Here is a 24,032-nt window from a genome sequence, read left to right on the forward strand (position 1 = left end):
ATGCTGGCAGGTGGTGCACTTCCGTAATCCCAGTGATTCAGGAGGCTGAGACAGAAGGATTGTACGTTTGAAGCCAGCCTGGGCAACCTAGCCAGACCTGTCTCAAAATAAAAATATAAAAAGAATGGGAGCTCAGTGGTAAAGTTCACCTGGGTTCAATTCCTAGTACTAGGAAAAAAAAAAAGAAGAAAATAAATGAAAATCAGAGCTGAGTGTAGATCAGAGGTTCTGTGTTTCCCTAGCATGTGCCAGTCTTTGGATTTTTTTTAAAAAAAAAAATAAATATATTTTTATAACTTTATTTCATTTATTTATTTTTTTATATGGTGCTGAGGATTGAACCCAGGGCCTTACCCATGCTAGGCAAGCACTCTACCACTGAGCTACAGCCCCAGCCCCTTTGGATTCTATACACAGTACTGCAAGCAAAGCAAAACAAAGAAAATCGTCTCTAATGCCAAAAACAGTGGGCAAAAGTTTAATGGGCATCAGGATATCCACACAGTCTACGTATCTCCCAGCAGGATAATTGTTTGTTATAAAGGAGGATGGAGCTGTGCTGCTCTACCCCACTTACTCTGGAAGATGAGGTAGGAGGATCAAAAGTTTGAGGCCAGCTTGGGCAACTTGATGAGATCCTGTCTCAAAATAAAAAGGGCTGGAGATGTAGCCCAGCGGTAGTGCATTTGCCTAGCATGCGCAAGGCCCTGGGTTCAACCCTTAGCACCATCAAAAAAACAAAAGTATGGTATGGGAGGGGCTGGGGTTGTGGCTCAGTGGCAGAGTGCTAGCCTAGCATGCATGGGGCACTAGGTTCGGTCCTCAGCACCACATACAAAAATGAAATAAAGATATTGTGTCCACCACCTGTGGGAGACCAACATCGCACTTGACTGAGTTAACTCCCCTGCTGGGCAATGTGGTCTCAGGCACCCATGCTGCTAGACTGCCCTGCTCTTCTAGGGTTCAAGTGACTGTTTTCCCACAGCCCCATGGGTGGAGCTATGCTCACCAGTTTCTTTGTAATATAACCCCTTGCCTTGTTTAGGGTAGAATGTTCCATGGAAGTGCCTTGTGTGTGTCCCCTTCTATTACTATGCTCTTGGGTGTGGCCTACTTAGATGTCAGTAAACCTGCTGATAGTGGACATCATGAAGATAGACTCAGCCCCCCCGAAACCTGACCCCTTGTCTCATTTGAATGGCTTCTCCTCAATAAAAGGGTTCAGCACGTGCTCCCTTGCTCTCTCTTTCTGCCAACCTTTAAGGTCAAAGGAGCCGGCACAGCGACCCCAAAGAAAAAGGTATCTGTGTCTCTTGTGTGGTTATTTTGCACAGCCCAGTTAGCCCAGTTTCCCTGGAGTGACCCCTGAGCCTTTTAGTTGCGAATAGAAACCCGGCAACCAGCTACAACTAAAAAATAAATATTTTTAAAAATATTTATTTATTTGTTTTAGGTGGACACAATATCTTATTTTTATGTGGTGCTGAGAATCGAACCCAGTGCCTCACGCATGCCAGGCGAGCACGCTACCACTTGAGCCACATCCCCAGCCCCCCAAAATAAATATTTTTAAAAAACCAAAAAACAAAAGTATGAGATGGGGGAAAAATGGCACCTTCACAGTAGGAAAACTTGGCCAACTTTGCCCAAGTGATCAAGGTGAACATCACCAGTGTTGGGAACCAATGTCAGCTATACTTCTGTGGTTCCTGCCAAAGATGCATAACCTGAATTTTTAGGAGGAACCAGGATTTCAGTCAGCTGAGGGACATCCTTCAAAACAACTCATCTCACTTTCCAAAAAAAAAAAAAAATGTCAAAGGAAAGACAAAGCAAGGCAGAGGAACTCAATCAGAGTGAAGGAGACCACGAAACATGATGATGAGACCCACTGCATGACCTGGGAACAGATCCTGAATCAGCAAAGAAAGATGGGTAAAGGATACTGTTGAGGCAACCAGCAAAACTTTGAATCTGGACTGCAGGAGAAAAACTGGAGTAGTTTACAAAGGAGAATGCCCTTGTCATCAGGAAACACAGTGAAATCCTCGGGGGCAAAGGAACATCAGGCCTGCAGCTTGCTTTGTAACAGTTCAACCAAAGAACACTGTGTGTGTGTGTGTGTGTGTGTGTGTTTATAAGACAAGTGTGGTAAAGCATGGTTGGTTGATAAATCTGGACAAAGGCTCATGGAAGTTGTGCTGTTCTACAATTTTCTGTTTAAAATTATTTAATAATAAATAAATACATGATTTCAAAAGAAGTTGAAAAGAATGTCCAAAGTTTTCTGGGGCACCCATGTGACTATATCCTACCCAGATAACCCTCACCCCATCATTCGGTTGCTTTGGGGTAACCCCTAGGCTCTTTAGAATCAGTGCCTCAACCCCACTTCTGCCCCCAATCACCCATTCCTTTGTTTAGCAGTCTCATTACCAAGCCAGAATCCAGAGGGTCTGTCTGCTCTCTCTCCCCTCCTCCTGAGCCCTGGCCTGCCCACTCTTCCTCCTCTGGGTGCAGCCCAGTCCCTCTGCTGGGATGTCTTTCCTCCAGCTCCTCCTTTAGGGTTAAACCTCTAGATTCTCCTCTGGGAAACCCTTCCCAGGAGAGCAAGGTGCAGCTTCAGGTCCTAGAACAGAACAGGACATAGAGCTGGAGCCTTATCCACACTAGTTAATATGCGGTTGAACAAGTAAGTAACCCTTCCACAGCCACAGACAGCTCTTGCCAACCCCTCCATGTGCCCTTTCGGATTCTGTGGCTCCTTCCGGACCATCTCTGATATCTTAGTGCTGGGGATGCCTGTATCTGTCTGTCTTCATTTCTTTTCTCTAAGAATTCAAAAATATATTCAAAATAACATTTTTACCACAGCCAAAACGTTTAGCCAAAAACCCAGATCTGCAGTCCCACAAGTTTAACAAAATGGCCCACATTTAGTTATCTTGATTACTGAAGAAAATATGGTGGCTCCTAAAACAACAAGCAGATAAGCAACTGGGAGAGTTTTCCCTTCTGGGTATTTCAAAGCTTTGCCCTTGATTATTATTTTTTATTTCATCTCTTCCAAAACAGACAATTGTTCCAATTTGAAAAAAAGCTTATAGATTTTTGCATTAAATATTGGTGAGGCATGCTAGGATTTAAGAACTCCCAACAACAAGAATCAGAAAATGACCCACAATTAAATAAAAAATGGTCCTAGCAGGGTGCAGTGGCCCACGCCTGTAATCCCAGCAATGTGGGAGGCTGAGACAGGTGGATTGCAAGTTCAAGGCCAACTTCAGCAATTTAGTAAGACCCGAAGCAATTTACAGAGATCCTATCTCAACATAAAAAACTAAAAGGGCTGGGGATATAGCTCAACGGTACTTCTGCCCCTAAAAGTTTTACTATGCAGTGGAATCTGGTATTCAACATCAATAGTGCTTTTGAATTATACTTTTTAATAACATGATATTTTTTTCACAAATGCAGTACCTCATCAAATATCTGGTAAATACACTGCAATTACAATTAGGGTTGGGAGACCAAGTTTCAGAAATAATTGGTATTCACTTAAGATAACATTGTGCCTGGCACAGTGGTGCCGGCCTGTAATCCCAGCGGCTCAAGAGTCTGGGGCAGGAGGTTCGTGAATTTAAAGCCAGCTTCAGCAAAATCGAGGTGCTAAGCAACTCAGGGAGGCCCTGTCTCTAAATAAAATACAAAATAGGGCTGGGGATGTGGCTCAGTGGTGGAGTGCTTTGAGTTCAATCCCGGGTACAAAAAAAAAAAAAAAAAAACATGGCAAGACAAGTCTCAGGCAAGTCTCATGATCAAGACTAGGAGTGCAGTCTGTTGGAAGTCTCAGGCATGATCAAGACTAGGAGTGCAGTCTGTTGGTTCCCACTGTGTCTGGCTCCCCTCTGCCCTTACTTGGGACTCCCCAGGACTGGGCTTGCACTCTCTTAGGGTCCCATTCTTATCACAGAGACAGAGGAGGCTGCAGGAAGCCTTTGGAGGAAGACTGATTTTGAGAAAGGCAGTTGATTACCCTGAGCAAAACAGGCTGAGTGGCAAGGCTGGGAGGTGGGCAGGGCCTGTAAAAGATGGGAAAGAGGGGCCTGGGTTGACTCTGGAAATCCACACATGGTAGGAAGAGGAAGGCGGTACTTTCTGGATGGGCTGATGGTAAGAAAGGGTGCACACGCAGGTGCTTGAGACTCCCAGTGCAAGTCTCCAGGATCTGATACTACAAATGTTGCCCCAGGCTCTTGGCCTGGCAGGGCCTGAGTTTCAGGTTTGTGAGTGCCTCGTTCTTTCATGTTCCTTTGAAGTTTTGCATAGGTCTGCATTTGTGCTATGGTGACTGCGTGTTCATGAACTTCTCAGGACCTCAGTTTGGGGGGTTTCTGGGGAATCTGTGGGTGTCCTCAGCTCTGGGTGTGTCCTCGGCTCTGGTTTTGCATTGGAAGATACGGGTAGGGGTGTTCACGAACTGCGTGTGACTGTCACTGCAGGTTCGCCGCGCATCTCTCCGCGTGGCCGGCTTAAGTTTCCTAGGGTCCTTAGGTCCCAGGCTCTGCGGCGGGAGGTTGGACAGGGACCCCGGGAGGCCGGGCGGGGGGCGGGGGCGCGCAGGGACAGCCCCGGGGCGGGGCGAGCCGCCGAAGGTTGGGGGCGGGGCGGCCGGCCGCCTCACTTCGGCGAAGTTGGCGGCGCGGAGGCTGGCCCGGGACGCGCCCGGAGCCCAGTGAGGGAGGGAGGAGGGAGGGTCGCGGCCGGCCGCCATGGGGCCGGGGGCCCGGGGCCGCCGCCGCCGCCGCCGTCTGATGTCCCTGCCATCGCCACCATCTCCTGTGCGCGCGCTGCCCCTGCTGCTGCTGCTAGCAGGGCCGGGGGCTGCAGGTGAGGGGCTCCGGATCTGGCGGGCGGGACAGGAACGCGGGGGAGGGGGAGTGCGAGAACTTCCCAAGTCTGGGGCTGGGGGATCCTGGGAGTCAGAGAGCAAAGCCAGGGTAGGGGTGCAGGAGCTGGATTACGTGCCAGTCCTGGGGGATGCGGGGTACGGGCACTCAGAATGAGGGGCAGGGCGCCAGAGGAAAAGAGACCCTTGAGCAATTGAGGCTGGAGATGAAGGGACCCAAGGATCTGAGACAGAGCTGGAGGTGAGGGGATCAGGGACTCGAGATGGGGGGGTACCAAGAATCCGGTGTTCGCCTCATCTCATCCCTGCTTGCAGTCCTGATAGGTTACCACTGGGGCCGAAGTACCCCGAGGCCGAGGACCCCTCTCACAAAAGCCCCAGCCCTCGACACCCCGGGCGGGCCGGGCCGGGCTTGGCGGGGGGCGGGGAGGGGGCGCGAAGTTCTCGGAGCTCTGAACTCGGAGAAAACTTCCCAGGCCGGAGCGCAGCAAAACCCGGAGCCGGAGTGGGAGCTGGAGCCACAGCAGCGCCCGCGCCCCCTCCCTCGCCTGCGGCCCCACTCCCAGTTCTGGGAGCCGTGATCCTGCAGACCCCGGACCCCGCCTCTGTGCGGGGAGGGGAAGGGGAGAGGGCCCACGTGCTCCTCTCGCGCTTCAGCTCCCCCTTCGGCGGCCCGAGCCCCTCCCCACTCGGCCAGGGCCCCCCGCCCCTCCTCCTCTCCTCTCTCCCCTCCCCCGCTCGGGACAATGGCTGCGCCGTCTAGACACCCCCTCCCCCCGGCCGGCCTCGCGCTTTCTTTGCCAGACAAAGCGGGACAGGCTACGGGGCCTGAACGGGGGCTGCTGGGGCGCCCCCCCCCCTCCCCAGGAGTCCTGGTCGGCGGGGGAGGGGCCCGGCGGATGGCCGGGCAAGGGGTCTCAAGACGCCACTGTGGGGGTCAGCGCAGTGGCCGGGTGGGGGTTTCTGGAGGGTATGGCCTCACTGGACCATCCCAGGGCCCAACTGGGCAGGAGCAGCCGCCCCGCAGAACCGGCACACTCATGGTCTGTCACACACTTGCAGGCACACACAGCTCTGGGTCACACACTTATGGAGATGCAAACGTGCATGCACACAGACCCAGTACATGTAGACGTGAACACTTGGTGCACACAAGATACACCCAGATGCACACAGTTCACACGTCCACATGCCTGGACACACAAATATGATCACACATGCCATTCCTAGCCCAAGCCTGGCACACACACGCTGTCTGCACACACTCGGATACCCACAGATACAGATTCAAGAACATGCCTACACCCCACTCACACGTGCAGAGAAGCACATCCAACTGCTACATAGACACACCCATGTACAGTTGTATCCCAGTTCAGGCAGGCCACATGTGTGGCTCACATGGCGCACAGCACAGCAGTGTAAGGGTTTGGGGAGGAAATGGCTCATGTCACACAGCCACCAGTGTAGTTCACAAATACCCACAGTCTGGGTGACAGTGCCCTGAATTTGTCATGTTGGCCATTCTTTTTTGGGGGATGGGTGCTGGAGATTGAACTCAGGGCACTTGACCACTGAGCCACATCCCCAGCCCTATTTTGTATTTTATTTAGAGACAGGGTCTCACCGAGTTAGCGCCTCGCCATTGCTGAGGCTGGCTTTGAACTCACCGATCCTCCTGCCTCAGCTTCCTGAGCTGCTGGGATCACAGGCGTGTGCCACACCACCTTACCTGGCTCCATTCTCATTCTTATTCTGTTACTGTCTCTCCCTATCTCTGTCTTTGTCCTCTTTCTCCTCTCTGTGTATTCCTACTTCTAGTTTCTTCGTTATGTCTCCCTGTTTCTGTTTTTCTCCAAATCCCTCGCTCTTTCCATCTGTCTTTGAGACACACACACACACACACACAGTGGCTCACACCTGCTTGTACACATTCAATTCTCCACTAGCTCTGTCTCAGCCACACCCCTGACCCACCTGAAAGGACAGTTAGACTTTGCCACACCCAAGAGGGACACAGCCCTCAGGGATGGGGACTCCGGACAGGGCAGCACTTGTCATTTGCCAGCTGCCCCTCCCTACAACACACACCCTATCCCTGTGACACCTGTAGTTGGCTCTCCTTGTAACCTTCACTCACTCCTGAGTACATGCCTTGACCCCTCTTCCAAGAGTTAACACACAGACCTCCTAGCTGGAATAGGTGCTCATCATCAGGTGAAGGGAGACCCTGAGACCCAAGAGTCCCTGCACCTCCATTATCCTTAGACCTGGACGTGAAGTCACATGCTTTCTAACCTTCAGCACACTCACTTCCTGACTCTGCACTCCCCTTTCTGCACATCTTAGTTCTGGCAGCTTCCTGAGCCCCCACATCTGGCACAAGCCAGTCCCTCCTTCTTCCCGCCCCTGCCTTGTGGTTCCCAGGGCTAGAGCTGGCAGGGACAGCTGCAGCCTTAACAGCTGGGGCCAGGGCGGGGGCCGTGGGAACCGTAGGTAGGGGGCCTCCCTGCACCCACAGAGACACCCCCAGCCCAGTGCAGCTGTTGCCTGGCAGAGGAAGGGAGGGGGTCTGTCACTCGGATTGGGGTTCTTGGGCACCCAGCTGACCCCTCACCTTCCTTTGCCCCCCGCAGCCCCCCCTTGCCTGGACGGAAGCCCGTGCGCAAATGGAGGTCGTTGCACCCAGCTGCCCTCCCGGGAGGCTGCCTGCCTGTGAGTGCCTGGCACAGCGCCATCAGTGGGCCTTGCGTGGGAAGGGAGTCTTCTTCCTCTGCCTCTGTGTTCCCCGTGGGTGCTTGTACCACTTCCTACATGTGTGTGGCTTGGGCAACCTCTTTGTGTTGACCCATTGGAAACTGAGCAGGGTTAAAAGCAGGGGCTCTGGAGTCTGCCTGGGCTGGATTCAAATCCCACATCATGTTGCTCACTGGTTGAGAATTAAACCCTTTAAATCTCAGTGTCCTGATCTGGAAAATGGGCCTAGTAACCCCGACTTCATGGAGGTCTAGGCCTCTTGAGGTCATATTTAAAGGCTCTTAATGAAGGCAGCTCTTAATTAACAAACTTTCAGGGTCCAAATTATAGGGATTTAGTAGTGGTGAGGACATCATTCATTAGCTACCATATCTCAAAACTTTAATAGTGGGGGTACAGGAGGCCTATAATGCAGTTGTGCTGTATGACCTTTGTCTAGGCACTTCCCCTCTCTGAACCTTACTGCATTTGTGAATAGGAATGCTTCTCCCTGGCTTGTGACTGTGAAGAAGCCCAAGTATTTAGTTCTTCCCTAATAACAAGGAAAGGCAGGGGGTTGGAGGAGCAGAGTTGTGGCTGAGAAAGAGCCGAGCAGAGAGTCAGAGCTGGGTTTGAATTCTGGGCTCTGGGACACCTTGAGCAAACACTCGGAGCTTTCTCAGCCTCAGTTTTTGCATCTGAAAAATGGGGCAATAATAGCTCTCCCTTTATGGGATTGACTGTGAGGCATATCATAGGATATGCTCAGGGTACAGCAAGTAATAAATAAATACTCATAAATAATAATGATAGGAAATAATGCTCAAGGTTATAGGGAAAGGCTTGGCTCCTTTTATAACAGGTAATAGCAGTTCACCCAGTAGCCATTAATGGATTCATTAAGGTATTTATTTATTCAACAGAATGTGTGCCAGACACTGGGTCAGGCTCAAGCTGGGTGGGTCTAGGGCGATTTTAGACCCAGAAGAGCCCCTTCGAAGTTTCATCGCACTTACTTTAGCTAGAACCCCACTTAGGTTTACCTCTTTGGGATGCTAAAGCTGGCTGGGGGGGTTACTGGGGCTGAGTGTCTGCGATGGTGGGGCTAGGGGAAAGTGTGATCTTACCTGGAACCACTTTGGAGCTTAAGCCCCGGGGCTCGGACGCCTGCGCATTGGAACTCCAAGCCTGGAATACTGCCGACAGGTGAATGCGCCCGAGGCTGCCCCGCCCCTCGACAGGTGAATCACCGGCACACTTGGCCTCCCGGAGCCCGGATCGCCCGGAGTGGAGCGGGCTCAGTTTCCAGAGCAAGGCTGTAGGGGAACCATTTCCTATACTCCCCAATTCCCCAGCAATCACAAGGTCTCAAATATTCCTGTCCTTTTAGGGGTACCTCAAACTCTCCCTCTCCCTATAGATCCCCGAGTCACCTCCCCAAAGTAGGATTCAAGCCCTCGTCCTTATTGCCTAATCCTCGCTTCCCCCACTTTGCCAGCAGGCCGGTCCCCCCCCCCCCCAAGCCCGCGCTCCCCCCTCGATCTCCCCCAAAGCTCAGGCCGTGGGGCGGGGCGCGGGCTGGGGCTGGAACCGGCCCGACCGGTCGGCGGGGGCGCGGGCGTAGAGCGTGGGAACCCGCCCGGGGCGTAGGGAGGGGGCCGCGCGGGCCGCGCCCTGCCTGGCGGTGGGACCCGCCGTCCAAGGCGCCCGGCAAGCGCGCCCCCTCCCGGCGCACGATCGCGTTCGTCGTGGTATCCCTGCGGGCTTTTGGGGAGGGGGCTGAGGGCTGTACCCTCGGCTCCTAACGCCACCCGCGCCCTTGCCGGCTGTGCCCCGACTTGTTTCGCTGGGGGCCGGGGTGGGGGGACATTGTGGTGACGCTAAGAACTGAGTCACCTGCTTGAGTTCGGTCCCAGGCGTCTGGGACAAGCCCGGGGGGGGGGGGAGGGAACCGACGAAAGTAGCAGGGGAGGGATGGGGCGGGCACAGGGAGAGCGCGGGGTGGAATGGGCCGGGACACTGCCAAGACAGCCTGGACCCTCTGGCTTGCCAAGCCCCTCCCTCAGAATCCTTTCTCCGAGGGTCCCCTGGAAGTTTCCAAACTCAAGACCAATCCTCTCTCCCTTTCTCATTTCCCTTACACTCAAGGCTGCCTTTGTGGGCTTGGGGAGGGGTCTGCAGACGGAAGGGTCTTCCCCAACATGAGGGTGGAGGTCCCCTTCCACAAAGCCCAACCCTCCTGCATGGGAGAAAATTTGCATGAATCCTGGAGAAAGGAGTTGAGGATTTGTGGGAGTCCATCCGCCTGTCCATGTGAGTGAGAGTTGCCCATATCCGCGGGGGAGGCTGCGGCTTGGTGTTTGTGTGTGCCAGGCCAATATGTCCAGTCGGCTGTCCTTCTGTATGTGTATCTGTGGTTTCTGTGTCTGTCTGGGTGTGCCTTGCTAGTTGTCTCTCAGAATCTGAGACCCATTTGCTGTTCCTTCTGCCTGAAATGCTCTTCCCTACACAACCCTTTGGATTCTTTTCATCTTTAGTCTGTGAAAATAGAATACCCATTCTCTCTTTCCCATTATTCCATCTACTTAGCCCGTGTAAGAGTTTTCTGTGGCTGTTGTAACAAATTACCACAAACTGGGTGGCTTGAAACAACAGAAATGTAGTCTCTGGAAGTTCTGGGGGCCAGAAGTCTGATATTAGGTGTTGGCAGGGCCAACAAGGGGAGAAATCTTCGCTGCTTCTTTCAGCCTCTGATGGCCCCAGGCGTTCCTTGACTTGTGGCTGCCTCACCGGTTCTCTGCTTTGTTTGCACGTGACCTTCTCTTCTCTCACCCTCCCAACTCTCTATAGTCTTTCTCTTATAAGGACACTTGTTATTGGATTTAGCACCCCCCCCCCCATAATCCAGGATGATCTCATCTTGACATCCTTCATGGAATTACTTCTGAAAAGACTCTTTTTTTAAACAAGATCAGAGTCACAGCTTCTGGGACATGGACGTGTCTTTTTGGGAGCCATCACTTAACTCACCACAACTTTGTAGCCTTCCTGGCTCACCTACACGCTGCCAGCATGTAGTACATGTAGTATGTCAGTTTGTTACTTGTCTGTGTACTCTTGCCTAATCTGGCTGCTGTTGAGTATCAAGAGAGGAAGAACCACTTTTATTGTTTGCTTCTGTGTTTACAACTTAGCAAATAGTAGGTACTCCGCAAATATTCATTGCAGGAATGAATGAGTGTGGTCAGGTGGAGTCAGGAGGCTGAGGCAGGTTTGAGGATCACAAGTTCAAGGCCAGCCTCAGCAACTTAATGAAACCCTGTCTCAAAGTAAAATATTTTAAAAAGGCTAGGAATATAGCTTAGAGGTAGGGTACCCCTGGGTTCAATCTCCAGTACTAAAAAAGAAAGAAAGAAAAGAGTGAATGAGTGGGTGGAGTGTGCTGGTCTGTTTTGCCTGTCATATGTATCTTTGTACCTGCGTCCACCTTGCCCAGTAGTGCCCCCAAAACACTGTCTCTGCCACAGGTGCCCACCAGGCTGGGTGGGTGAGCGATGCCAGCTGGAAGACCCCTGCCACTCAGGTCCCTGTGCTGGTCGTGGTGTCTGCCAGAGCTCCGTGGTGGCAGGCACTGCCCGGTTCTCCTGCCGATGCCCCCGTGGCTTCCGAGGTGAGAGGGGGCATTCTGGAGGGGAGCCCAAGGCAAGCAAGGGTGTGATCAGTCCCAAGCTCACCCTCTCCTGGTTCCTCCAGGCCCAGACTGCTCCCTGCCGGACCCCTGTCTCAGCAGCCCTTGTGCCCATGGTGCCCGCTGCTCGGTGGGGTCTGATGGCCGCTTCATCTGCTCTTGCCCACCTGGCTACCAGGGCCGCAGCTGCCGAAGTGACATTGATGAGTGCCGGGTGGGTGGGCCTTGCCGCCATGGTGGCACCTGCCTTAACACTCCTGGCTCCTTCCACTGCCAGTGCCCAAATGGCTACACAGGGCCACTGTGCGAGAACCCCACAGTGCCCTGTGCTCCTTCACCATGCCGTAATGGGGGCACCTGTAGGCAGAATGGCGATCTCACCTATGACTGTGCCTGCCTTCCTGGTGAGTGAGTGGTACTCAGGGGAGGTGGTGTGGGTGGGGATAGCAGGTCAACTTCTCAGTGACCATTCTTGCCCTCTCCTCCTGTCCTAGGGTTTGAGGGCCAGAACTGTGAAGTGAACGTGGATGACTGTCCAGGACACCGCTGTCTAAATGGGGGGACGTGTGTGGATGGCGTCAACACCTACAACTGCCAGTGCCCTCCTGAGTGGACAGGTGAGCACCAGGACTGAGGGAGCTGGGTGGCAGACCTTGGGTTGGCACATACCAGGTGGCTATACTGGTGCATCTGTGTGCCACAGGCCAATTCTGCACAGAAGATGTGGATGAGTGTCAGCTGCAGCCCAATGCCTGCCACAATGGGGGCACCTGCTTCAACACCTTGGGAGGCCACAGCTGTGTGTGTGTCAATGGCTGGACAGGAGAGAGCTGCAGTCAGAACATTGATGACTGTGCCACAGCCGTCTGCTTCCATGGGGCCACCTGCCATGACCGGGTGGCTTCCTTCTACTGCGCCTGCCCCATGGGCAAGACTGGTAAGTGGTCATTTGCTCTGTAGGCAGCAGAGAACCACTGAAGGCTCTGAGCGGGGTCAAGACAGACTCTGATTTGAGTGTTAGAAAGATCATGCTGGGGCCAGGTGCAGTGGTGCATGCCTGTGATCCCAACTACTTGGCTGAGGCAGAATAATTGCAAATTGGAGCAAGGCCAGCTTGGGAAACTTTGTGATACCCTATTTCAAAATAAAAAGGTCTGGGATGTTACTCAGTGGTAAAACCCCTGGGTTCAATCTCCAGTATGAGAAAAGAAAAAAAATAAGAAAGACGAGTCTGGAGCTGGGACTGGGAATGTAGCTCAGGGACAGAGTATGAGCTTGGCATGTGCCTGGGTTCCATCCCCAGCACCTAGGAAGGAGGGAGGGAGGGAGGCGGGGAAGGAGGACATGCTGGAGGATGGCTTTGGGGTGAAGGGTGAGCTTGGGAAAGGCCTGGGAGGAGGCTGGCACACTGTCCAAGGCAGAAACCATTGGGATAGGAAGGTGTGGTGTTTGGGAGGAGGCTTGGAAATGGAGGGAGGGTATGCCTGGTAAGCAAGGCTTGAGGGTAGGACACTTTTCTAATCAGAAGAGTCTGTAGATTTTTTTTTTTTTTAATTTCTTTCCTCAGTTGTAGTTGGACCCAATATCTTTATTTATTTTATGTGGTGCTGAGGATCGAACCCAGTGCCTCACGTATGAGGTGGGCGCTCTACCACTGAGCTACAGCCCTAGCCCCGACGCTGTAGATTTTTAAACAATATGTAACTTTTTAAAAATAGTCTGGGGACAAAAGATTAATATACAAATAATAGTCAAATCTTGATGGTATGAAGGATCAACTTTTCTTATGTTTGAAGTTTTTCATACTAAATAGATTTTTTTTTAAAAAAAAAGCTACTTAAGGGGCTGGGGTTGTAGCTCAGTGGTAGAGTCCTTGCCTCGCATGTGGGAGGCCCTGGGCTCTATCCTCAGCACCACATAAAAATAAAATAAAGGTATTGTGTCCATTATTTTTTTAAGCTACTTGATACTCTGCAGGTTAATAAGAGCAAAAACAAGGGTTTAGGTGGCTCAGTGATAGAGCTCATGCCTAGCATGCCTAAGGCCCTGGGTTCAATCCCCAGCACCAACTCCTCCTGCACCCTGCAATGGGAGGGATGTGGGACCTTTAGGCAGAGCTGGAGAATCACCCTTGGACCTCTGCTTACCCTTTCTTAGGCCTTTTGTGTCATCTGGATGATGCCTGTGTTAGCAACCCATGTCACGAGGATGCTATCTGTGACACAAACCCTGTGAATGGCCGGGCCATCTGCACCTGTCCACCCGGCTTCACTGGTGGGGCCTGCGATCAGGATGTGGATGAATGCTCCATTGGTGAGAGGGCACCTTTTGAGAATGAGACGAGAAAGAGGGGAGTTGCAGGGTCCCCGCTGGTCATGCCCACACTGTTTGTGCCCCATCCCACAGGTGCAAATCCGTGTGAACATCTAGGTCGGTGTGTGAACACGCAGGGATCCTTCTTGTGCCAGTGTGGTCGCGGTTACACTGGACCTCGCTGTGAGACCGACGTCAATGAGTGTCTGTCAGGGCCCTGCCGCAATCAGGCCACCTGCCTGGACCGCATTGGCCAGTTCACTTGCATCTGTATGGCAGGTGTGTGGTGGGCGTGGCTGGGGATTGAGGCCTAGTTCCATGGAGTGGAACTAGGGTTGGCTTAGTGAGAGCACCAAGTGCTTAGTGTGGGTGAGGCTCTGGGTTTGATTCCCAGAATCACTTAAGAAAAAGTGAGATCCTTAGAGATGAGGTGGGGGCAGGGCCAGAACAGAATTTTGCCTGAAACTATGGGAGGGCATGGGTCCAGTGGAGTCAGTAGCCCTGTGATGGACTGAGAGTGGAGTCCAGGCATTAGGATCGCACTGGGGTGTGGGTGGGTGGGGATGGTAGAGGTGGTGGTGGATGACAGGAGGGTAGGGCCAGCAGCTGCAGTGGGGTCACATGTATCCTGCAGACAGTCTTGCACTAAGGAGGGTTGGGACTTGAAGCTGTGTACAAGGCTGCTGTGGGCCCTGCAACTGGGCAGAACATGACTTTAGAATTAGGTTGAAAGGGGGTGTTTTAAAGGCAAGGCATAAACCTTGTTCCGGTTGGCACCACAGCTGGGTGAGCGTCCAGCCTGTGATTGAAAACTGAATCAGGTTGAGCAGGAGATGGAACCAAGACTCAGGAAATCTGTTTGTGTAGGAATGGGGGAACCTCTCTCTCTGTGTCCCCTTCAGACCAGAGGGTATCTCCCACTGCCCTAATCCCCTTTTCCCAACCCCAGGCTTCACGGGAACCTACTGTGAGGTGGACATCGATGAATGTCAGAGTAGCCCATGTGTCAACGGTGGTGTCTGCAAAGACAGAGTCAATGGCTTTAGCTGTGCCTGCCCTTCAGGTGAGAATCCTGGGATGGGAAGCCTAAGAAAGACTGGTCTGTGCAGGGGCAAAGGATCCAGGGTGGGAACCCTTAAGGTCATGTTAGCAGATAACTTGCAAGAGGAAACAATGTTTTGAAAACATTGAAATGTGAGGCACTGTGGAGCACATCTAGAATCCCAGCTAATTAGGAGGCTGAGGCAGGAGGATCACAATTCCAAGGTCAGCCTGGGCAACTTAAAGAGACTCTGTGATACAGCCAGTGTTCCGGCCCCAGTACCACTAAATAAATAAAGAAAACCAAGTAAATTAAAACTATATAAAAAGTAAATAATCAAAGTAGATTAAAAATAAATAAAAAGGGCTGGGAATATAACTCAGTGGTAAGGTACCTCTAGGTGCCATCCCTAGTATAAAAAAAAATTTAAATTTATTTAAAACTAAATAAATGGGCTGGGGTTGTGGCTCAGTGGTAGAGAGCTTGCCCTCCCACGTGTGAGGCACTGGGTTCGATCTCAGCATCACATAAAAACAAACAAAATAAAAAGTTGGGTTTTTTTTCTTTAAAAAGAACCTCAAATTAAACACAACATTAATAAAACTAAGTAAACGGGAAGTGGGGTTTCCCACACTTACAGGGCAGGGACGGTGAGGGGCCATGCTTTTCTTGTCTCGACCTCCTTCACCCCACTCCTCACCCCAGGTTTCAGTGGGTCCACGTGCCAACTGGACGTGGATGAATGCGCAAGCACGCCCTGCAGGAATGGTGCCAAGTGCGTGGACCAGCCTGATGGCTACGAGTGTCGCTGTGCAGAAGGTGATGGCGGGTCAATGACAAGCTGGCAAGAATCCGGAGGCAGTGCTAGTAGGGGAGAGGGCGCCAATAACAGACTTGGACTCGGAGAGCTCGGGGGCGGGCTTTTGGCAAGGACAAGGCAGGGCCAATGACAGAGCTTGTGGGGTGGAGCTAATGATGGACGTAGACTGAGATAAGGCTAAGAGTTGGGCCAAAGGTTAGCATGTAAAGGAGCTCGATCCCCCCTCTACCTTCCTATGACACCTAGCCTCTTACCCATCATCTCCAGTCAAGGGAGAAGCTGATAGGGTAAAGACTAGAGGTTGGGGACACAGGCCAGGGGAGCGTCCTGGAGGTTGGAGCTGGATGGAGTGAAGGCAAGCTGGAGGCGTGGCCTAGTGGAACCCCTTTCCGGATGGCTTGGTGGGCAGGGCCTGAGATGGAGCTGAGGCCAGGATTGGGCAGAGGCCATAACTGTGGGCAGGCCCTTGGTAAGTGGGCGGAGCCTGACCCTTTGGCCCTGCAGGTTTCGAGGGCACCCTGTGCGAGCACAATGTGGACGACTGCTCTCCAGACCCATGCCACCATGGACGCTGCGTGGATGGCATTGCCAGTTTCTCATGTGCCTGTGCCCCGGGGTACACAGGCACGCGCTGCGAGAGCCAGGTGGACGAATGTCGCAGCCAGCCTTGCCGCCATGGGGGCAAATGCCTAGATTTGGTGGACAAATATCTTTGTCGCTGTCCTCCTGGCACCACAGGTAGGGCAGGGGGCTGGACTGGGCAGGAACAGTTCACCTGGAGGGGCACAGTTGGGAACGGTGCATGACAATGGGGGCTACTCCTTGCCATGTTTCCCTCCCCAGGTGTGAATTGCGAAGTCAACATAGACGATTGTGCCAGCAACCCCTGCACCTTTGGAGTCTGCCGTGATGGCATCAACCGCTATGATTGTGTCTGCCAACCTGGCTTCACAGGTAAGCAAGTGGCTGCAAAGGAGAGGGTGTCATTATAGGGTAAGGGTGAAGTCACCCGTCTCTGTTAGCTGGATTTCGCCCCTATCTTTGCACACATGTCCGATGAAGTTGTGTTCACTCTGCCCTGAGACTGTGCCCTTTATCATTGGCTTGGGGTTGTCCCCATATTGGTAAATTCATGATTATTCTGGAGAAAAGATGAAGCTGTCTTAGACTCAGGGACAAGATTGTGCCTGTATGGTGACAAGGTAATCCTTGGTAGAAGAGAAAGTGGCTTCATGTCAATTTGGGGACCAGAGTGATCTGGTGCAAGGCAGCTTTGGGTTGAGGAGGTGGCTGACCTAATTTGCATAGGAGCTGATATAGTATGAGAATAAAGTTGTCTTTGCACAGGGGTATGGCTTTGCTAAATGGAACAAGGTGTCCTCTGGTTGGCTCCACTGTCCCTGTCCAGGGATGAGGTTGCCTGCATATTTCCCAGGTCCCCTTTGCAACGTGGAGATCAATGAGTGTGCATCCAACCCATGTGGCGAGGGAGGCTCCTGCGTAGATGGGGAAAATGGCTTCAGCTGCCTCTGTCCACCTGGCTCCTTGCCTCCACTCTGCCTCCCTCCAACCCATCCCTGTGCCCATGAGCCCTGCAGTCACGGCATCTGCCACGATGCGCCTGGCGGGTAAGACCCCTGCCCAACTCATGACCCTTCTTCTGTCTCTCTGGCCACTTGCCACCCTGACTGCCTCCCCTGCCAGGTTCCGCTGTGTGTGTGAGCCTGGCTGGAGTGGCCCCCGTTGCAGCCAGAGTCTGGCTCGAGATGCCTGTGAGTCTCAGCCCTGTGGGGCTGGTGGTACCTGCATCAGCGATGGAATGGGCTTCCACTGTACCTGTCCCCCAGGAGTCCAGGGTGTGTGTCTCACTCTCTCTCCCCGGGCTCTCTGACATCCTTCTCTTCGTTTCCTTTCTGCTCCATTCTCGTCTACATTTCCCTCTCTTTGCTACTCCTTTTTCCCTCTGAGGTGCTCCCTAGGGGGTTGGATATCAGGGGGGATCCCAGGGAGGAGGAAGATGAGAACAGGGAGTCCCTCAAGACTATCCCATTCTGCCCCCTCCCACAGGCCGTCAGTGTGAGCTGCTGTCCCCCTGCACCCCAAACCCTTGTGAACATGGGGGCCGCTGTGAGTCTGCTCCAGGTCAGCTGACTGTCTGCTCCTGCCCCCCAGGCTGGCAAGGTACATTAGCCACTGCTTCCTTCTCCTCCTCTCTCACCTCCTCTGTGCCTTACCCCATACTGGGTTATGCTGGGGGCCAGAGGGAGCTTCACCCCAACACTGTTTCTTAGGGGAGCTTCCTTCTGGGAAAGAAGAGAGCTGGATGTGGATACTCACAGCCCATATGGGTCTGCTCTGGAGAAGAAGCCATAAGGGGCTGGGGCTGTTACAACCCAGCTGTTCTGGGGACAGCTTCCTGGAGGGCAGACTATTTGTACCCACTGAAATAGAGAGAAGGAAGTTCTGGAATGGCATGTGGAAAATATCTTTACCTATCTCAACCTACAGGTTCTTCCTGTGCCCCAGGTACCCTCAGACCCTGCCTTGCACCCTCTAACTGTAGGTGTTACCTTGCTCCCCACTCCCAGGCCCACGATGCCAGCAGGACGTGGACGAGTGTGCTGGCCCCTCCCCCTGCGGCGCCCATGGTTCCTGTACCAACCTGGCAGGAAGTTTTAGCTGCACCTGTCACGGGGGTTATACTGGCCCTTCCTGCGATCAGGACATCAATGATTGTGACCCCAGTGAGTACAGGGGAGCTCTTGGAGAGTGCTGCCCTGGGGACATTCATCAAGCCTATACTGTGGTGCTGTGCTCTCATGGTGCTGTGTTCACAGCTCTGTGCTTGCCTCATGTTACTCCTATGGAAACTGAGGCCCAAGGAGGTTTCTTGACTTGCCCAAAATCATACAGCAAATAAGGGAATGAGCTGGGCTTGGAGCACAAGTCTGTCTGACCCTGAAGCCTGTGGACTACCTCTGGCAGCAAGCATTAGGATGGTGTATAGAGTATGAAATAAAGGTCCCCAGAGTGGACTGGGGATATAGCTCAGAGGTAGACCTCTTGCCTAGTGTGCCTGAGGCTGTGGGTTTGATTCCCCAGCTCTGCCAAAAAAGAAAAAAAAAAAGAAAGGGAACTCAGAGAGTTTACTCTAGGGTGCTATCTAGTAAACAAATAACCAGGTCATGGATGCAATTTTAAATTTCTAATAGCCACATTTAAAAAAAAAAGGAAAAAGAAGTCAGAGAGTGGAGCTCAGTGGTAGAATGCTTACCCAGCATATCCATGAGACCCCATGTTCAATTTCCAGCACCATGAAAAACAAAGAAAAAGAAATGGGCAGTAATACATTTAATACTGTATTTTATTTAAACAAGTATATAAAATAGTATAATTTGAACATGTAATCAATATTAAAATGATTGAGATATTTTACTCTTTTTTTTTTTAAAGAGAGAGAGAGAGAGAGAGAATTTTAATATTTATTTTTTAGTTATCGGCGGACACAACATCTTTGTTTGTATGTGGTGCTGAGGATCGAACCCGGGCAGCACGCATGCCAGGCGAGCGCGCTACCGCTTGAGCCACATCCCCAGCCCCATATTTTACTCTTTTAAACTAAGTTTTCAAAGCTTGAAATTCAGTATGTATTTTATACTCACAGTCTATCTCCATTTGTATTGGTAACGATGTCAAGGACTTAGTAACCACGGCAGGCCTGTGCTGAGGCCAGGAATGAAAGCAAGCATAACTGGCAGTACAGCTGTCCCTCAGTATCCATGAGGGATGGTCCCAGGACCCCCATGGATACCAAAACCCGTGGGTGTTTGTGTCCCTTCTATAAAATGGCTTAGTATTTGTAAAGAACTCATGCACAGCCTCTCAGATACTTTAAATCATCCTTACGTAAGTTATAATATCTAATACAATGTCAAGGGCATGTACCTGCTTGTTATACTCTATCGTTTAGGAAATGATGACAAGAAAAAAATGTCTGTACATGTTCTGTACATATGCAGTTTTTTTTTCTATGTTTTCCGTCCACTGCTGGAATCCACCAATGCTGAGCCCAAGGTTATGGAGGGTCGACTATATTTACTTGGCAGCTCAAAGGGGCTTTTTTGGTTCTCCCAAAGCCCTCCCCTTCCCCTTGGGCAAGGTTTCCAGATGAGACAGGAGATAAGGCCACAAAAGGGGACATTATCCCTCTGACCAAATTTGTCCCCTCTCAGCTGAACCTGGTTTCCTCCAGGGTTCCCCTCTGTGACCCTGTATGGGAGGCAAGGCCAGGTCGGCCAGGCAGTGGGGGCCAGGTGGGCTAAACAGACCTCTTCTCTTCTGACTACAGACCCGTGCCTCAATGGTGGTTCCTGTCAGGACAGTGTGGGCTCCTTTTCCTGCTCTTGCCTTCCTGGCTTCGCTGGCCCACGCTGTGCCCACGATGTGGATGAGTGTCTGAGCAACCCCTGTGGCCCTGGCACTTGCACTGACCACGTGGCCTCCTTCACCTGCACCTGCCCACCAGGCTATGGAGGCTTTCACTGCGAGAAGGACCTACCCAACTGCAGCCCCAGGTGGGTGGGGCCTCGACTTCTTGAAACTCAGGGGCTCTGGCATCAGACGAGGCCTGAAACGGAGGGAGGAGGACTAGAGAGGAGTCCTTGGCTTGGCACCCATCTGAGGACTCTGATGCCTGAAGGGGCAGGGCGAGGCTTCGGTTTGGAGGGTCATCCTTAGAGACTCCGCTCCTTGAAGGAGCTGGGCCAGGGCAGATCCTGCAGGTAGATCCCAATTTAGCGCTGAATCTTGGTAAATTGAGGCTAAGGCATGAGGTGGGTTCTCTGCTGGCGCTGCAGCTTCTTGTGTGCGGGGTATAAGCGCCAGAGAGTGGGAAAACTCCATCCAGTTCTAGGAGGGAGGATGGGAGGGGGCGGAGCTTGACGCTCTTCCTCCCACTCCCCAGTTCCTGCTTCAATGGAGGGACCTGCGTGGACGGTGTGAACTCATTCAGCTGCCTGTGCCGCCCCGGCTACTTGGGTGCCCACTGCCAATATGAGGCCGATCCTTGCCTCTCCCGGCCGTGTCTGCACGGGGGAGTCTGCAGCGCCACCCACCCTGGCTTCCACTGCGCCTGCCGGGAGGGCTTCACCGGCAGCCAGTGCCAGGTGGGCGGGGCCACAGGTCCTGGGGGGAGGAGTCTGGAGGGTCTGTGGGAAGGGCCTGCCTCTCCTTCTGGGAGCAAAGCCCAGTACTGATTTTGAGGGTCATTTCTAGACCCTGGTGGACTGGTGCAGCCACAAGCCCTGTCAGAACGGGGGTCGCTGTGTTCAGAATGGTGCCTATTGCCTTTGTCCCCCTGGATGGAGCGGACGACTCTGTGACATCCGAAGCCTACCCTGCAGAGAGGCTGCAGCCCAGATTGGTAAGGGGGAGCCCATGGTCTGGTTGGCGTGTGCGTCTAGGGAAGGGTGTGTGTGAACCTATCTTCTGCTGGTGTGAGCCAAACGAGGGCCACCGTGATGCAGTGTGTGACCGAATGTGTGTGGGTGTGTGATTGTGTGACAGCGACCAAGATGGTATGTGTGTCTGTCACCATGAGACAGCTGGGATAGTATGTGTGACTGAGCCGGTATGAGCATTAAAATCGTGTGTATGTCAGTGATTGAGACATACCAGCTGAGAGGATGTGTGACAACCCTATGGAATGTGGGTGAGATGCTAGGGACTGAAGCCAGCAGGGATGTTGGGTGGTGTGTATGATGTAGGCAGAAAGAGGAGGAATGTAGCTGCCTCTGTGTCTGATGCCACTCTCCTCTTCCCAGGGGTGCGGTTGGAGCAGCTGTGTCAGGCAGGTGGGCAGTGCGTGGACCAGGACAGCTCCCATTACTGCATGTGCCCAGAGGGACGCACCGGCAGCTACTGTGAGCATGAAGTGGACCCCTGCTTGGCCCAGCCCTGCCAGCATGGAGGCACCTGCCGTGGCTACGTGGGAGGCTACATGTGTGAGGTAGGATGTGACCCAGAGAGAGGGAAGGGAAACTAGTCATGTCTGAGCATGTCTGGGTGTGCGTGGGCACATATTTCTATGTGTCTATGACCTGGTATGGGTATGTCACTCTCTAGGCATGTCTGTGTTTTTGCTTTTGTGACTGGGTATATCTTTGTGGGTGTCACTGTAGGTAGATCTGGGGGTGTTTGTTTGGGTTTGCTTCTGACTTCAGTTGTTTCCTGGGCACATCTATATGTGTCTGTGTGCATGGCGTCTCCTTGTGAATGAATGAATGAACCAGACTGTGTGTCTGATTGTGGTACCTGAAGGGCATCTGGGTGTCTTTCCTGTGTGTTTGCATGTGTGTGTCCCTCTGCACTGGTTGTGTTTCCTTGTATCTGCATGTGTGTATCCTGCACACTGGGCATGTCTCCCTCTGTTGGGTGTGTGTGGGTGTCCTTTTGTGCTGGGATTCTGCGTGTCTTCACAGGTATGTCTAGGCATGTCTGTGGTTCTCAGACTGAAAGGATCCCTCTCTTGCCCTAATACAGTGTCCAGCTGGCTATTCTGGTGACAACTGTGAGGACGATGTAGATGAATGTGCCTCCCAGCCATGTCAGCATGGGGGCTCCTGCATTGACCTTGTGGACCGATATCTCTGCTCCTGTCCCCCTGGGACACTGGGTATGCCGGGGCCAGGGTTGGAGGATAGGATAGGAGGCCCAAGTCTCTATCCCATCCTGATCACTTGCCTCTCATCCCCAGGTGTGCTCTGTGAGATTAATGAGGATGACTGTGGCCCTGGCCCACCCCTTGACTCAGGCCCTCGGTGCCTAAACAATGGCACTTGTGTAGATTTGGTGGGTGGCTTCCGCTGCAACTGCCCCCCAGGATACACTGGCCTGCACTGTGAGGCAGACATTAATGAGTGTCGTCCAGGTGCCTGCCATGCAGCCCACACCCGGGACTGCCTGCAAGACCCAGGTGGGCACTTCCGCTGCCTTTGCCATGCTGGCTTCACAGGTAAGCATGAGAGGTAGGGCCGGCCTGGGACCTTTGTTCCTGGTATTTCTTCATTGTGGTTGATTCAGGTGCCACTGCTTTTTCAGGTCCCCGCTGTCAGACTGTCCTGTCTCCCTGTGAGTCTCAGCCATGCCAGCATGGAGGCCAGTGTCGTCCCAGCCCAGGCCCTGGGGGTGGGCTGACCTTCACCTGCCACTGTGTCCAGGTAGGTCTGTGTGAGTGGCATGGGTGGTGACTCCTGGGGGAGGATAAGGGGTGTGGCCTCAGGAAAGGGTGTGGCTTTAGGGGGAAAGTGGATGGAAATGCTGAAATTACTTAGAAGTTAGGAGTGTAGGGTCTCGAGGTTGGGGTTTGGAGGTGTGGCCTTCTGAACAAGGAGTGGTTTGTATGTGAAGAGTTTGGGCAGGACTTGGAGAGGTTGGGGTCTCAACCTCCTCCATCTTGACCCTTCACCCTTCCTTTTCTTGACTCTCTTTCCTTTTCTTTTTCTTTCCATTTCTCATTTTTCCTTTCCTTCCCTCCTCCTTCCATACTTTTTTTTCTCTCCCCGCCCCCATCCCACCTCTAGCCGTTCTGGGGTCCGCGTTGTGAACAAGTGGCACGCTCCTGCCGGGAGCTGCAGTGCCCCGTGGGTGTCCCATGCCAGCAGACAGCCCGCGGGCCTCGCTGCGCCTGTCCCCCAGGGCTGTCGGGGCCCTCCTGCCGGGGCTCCCGAGGGTCTTCTCAGGGGGCTGCCAACGCCACCTGCGCAGCTCTGCCCTGTCTCCACGGGGGCTCCTGCCGTGCTGCGCCGCTTGCTCCCTTCTTCCGCTGCCTGTGTGTTCCGGGCTGGGATGGCCCGCGCTGTGAGACCCCCGCCGCCGCGCCCGAGATCTCGGAGGAGCCGCGTTGCCCGCGAGCCTCCTGCCAGGCCAAGCGCGGGGATAAGCGCTGCGACCGCGAGTGCAACAGCCCGGGCTGCGGCTGGGATGGTGGAGACTGCTCGTTGAGCGTCGGAGACCCCTGGCGACAGTGCGAGGCGCTGCAGTGCTGGCGTCTCTTTAACAACAGCCGCTGTGACCCTGCTTGCAGCTCACCTGCCTGCCTCTATGACAACTTCGATTGCCACACTGGAGGCCGGGAGCGAACCTGCAAGTGAGTCCATCCATTCGTTGGTGCGTGGGCTCCTCCTTTGTCCCTTTAGTCATCTCTTTGCCCCCTTCTGTCTGTTAATGGCGCCACATCTGACCGTCCATAGCCTTGTCCCTTGCCCTTTTGCCTCACTCTGCTCATCAGTTCATTCTTGGACGCTCTGTTGGGCTGTTTCTTCATTTTCGGGGTCTGTTTTGCTGCTCATGCCATCTGCACATCCATGTGTGATCTCTTGTCTGAGGGTCCTGCCATCCATTTGCCCTGTCTCCCTCAGTGTGACCCATAGCTGCCCATTTCTTTTCATCCACGTGCCCTCGGGTCTGCTTTTCTCTTGCCTATACACTCCACCTGTCCATCCTCATTCCCTGTTTGTCTGGC

At 53.1% G+C, this 24,032-nt stretch overlaps 1 protein-coding gene across 3 annotated transcripts in view; it reads left to right on the top strand.

Annotated features, from left to right (window-relative positions):
* The first annotated feature begins 4,714 nt into the window (after nt 1–4,714).
* The window catches only part of Notch3 (notch receptor 3), a 35,228-nt gene continuing 15,910 nt past the window's right edge, over nt 4,715–24,032 (top strand). The window contains exons 1-24 of one of the 3 annotated variants that reach the window (XM_046436967.2): nt 4,715–4,893; nt 7,549–7,627; nt 11,176–11,318; nt 11,402–11,740; nt 11,831–11,953; nt 12,040–12,273; nt 13,494–13,649; nt 13,743–13,928; nt 14,599–14,712; nt 15,397–15,510; nt 16,016–16,249; nt 16,355–16,465; nt 16,947–17,139; nt 17,216–17,367; nt 17,579–17,692; nt 18,100–18,255; nt 19,860–20,085; nt 20,475–20,676; nt 20,786–20,933; nt 21,334–21,518; nt 22,052–22,184; nt 22,266–22,523; nt 22,610–22,728; nt 23,092–23,657. In XM_046436967.2, coding sequence (XP_046292923.1) covers nt 4,776–4,893; nt 7,549–7,627; nt 11,176–11,318; nt 11,402–11,740; nt 11,831–11,953; nt 12,040–12,273; nt 13,494–13,649; nt 13,743–13,928; nt 14,599–14,712; nt 15,397–15,510; nt 16,016–16,249; nt 16,355–16,465; nt 16,947–17,139; nt 17,216–17,367; nt 17,579–17,692; nt 18,100–18,255; nt 19,860–20,085; nt 20,475–20,676; nt 20,786–20,933; nt 21,334–21,518; nt 22,052–22,184; nt 22,266–22,523; nt 22,610–22,728; nt 23,092–23,657 — 4,403 coding nt within the window. In that variant the 5' untranslated portion in view covers nt 4,715–4,775. Of the gene's footprint in view, nt 4,894–7,548; nt 7,628–9,676; nt 9,962–11,175; nt 11,319–11,401; nt 11,741–11,830; nt 11,954–12,039; nt 12,274–13,493; nt 13,650–13,742; nt 13,929–14,598; nt 14,713–15,396; nt 15,511–16,015; nt 16,250–16,354; nt 16,466–16,946; nt 17,140–17,215; nt 17,368–17,578; nt 17,693–18,099; nt 18,256–19,859; nt 20,086–20,474; nt 20,677–20,785; nt 20,934–21,333; nt 21,519–22,051; nt 22,185–22,265; nt 22,524–22,609; nt 22,729–23,091; nt 23,658–24,032 lie in introns of those variants that run through there. The other 2 variants (XM_046436968.2, XM_058576530.1) reach the window with 2 other exon arrangements.

The sequence above is a fragment of the Marmota monax genome, unplaced genomic scaffold, assembly GCF_021218885.2.
Source record: "Marmota monax isolate L192 unplaced genomic scaffold, Marmota_monax_Labrador192_F-V1.1 WCK01_AAM20220418_F8-fsc00021, whole genome shotgun sequence".
NCBI lineage: Eukaryota > Metazoa > Chordata > Mammalia > Rodentia > Sciuridae > Marmota > Marmota monax.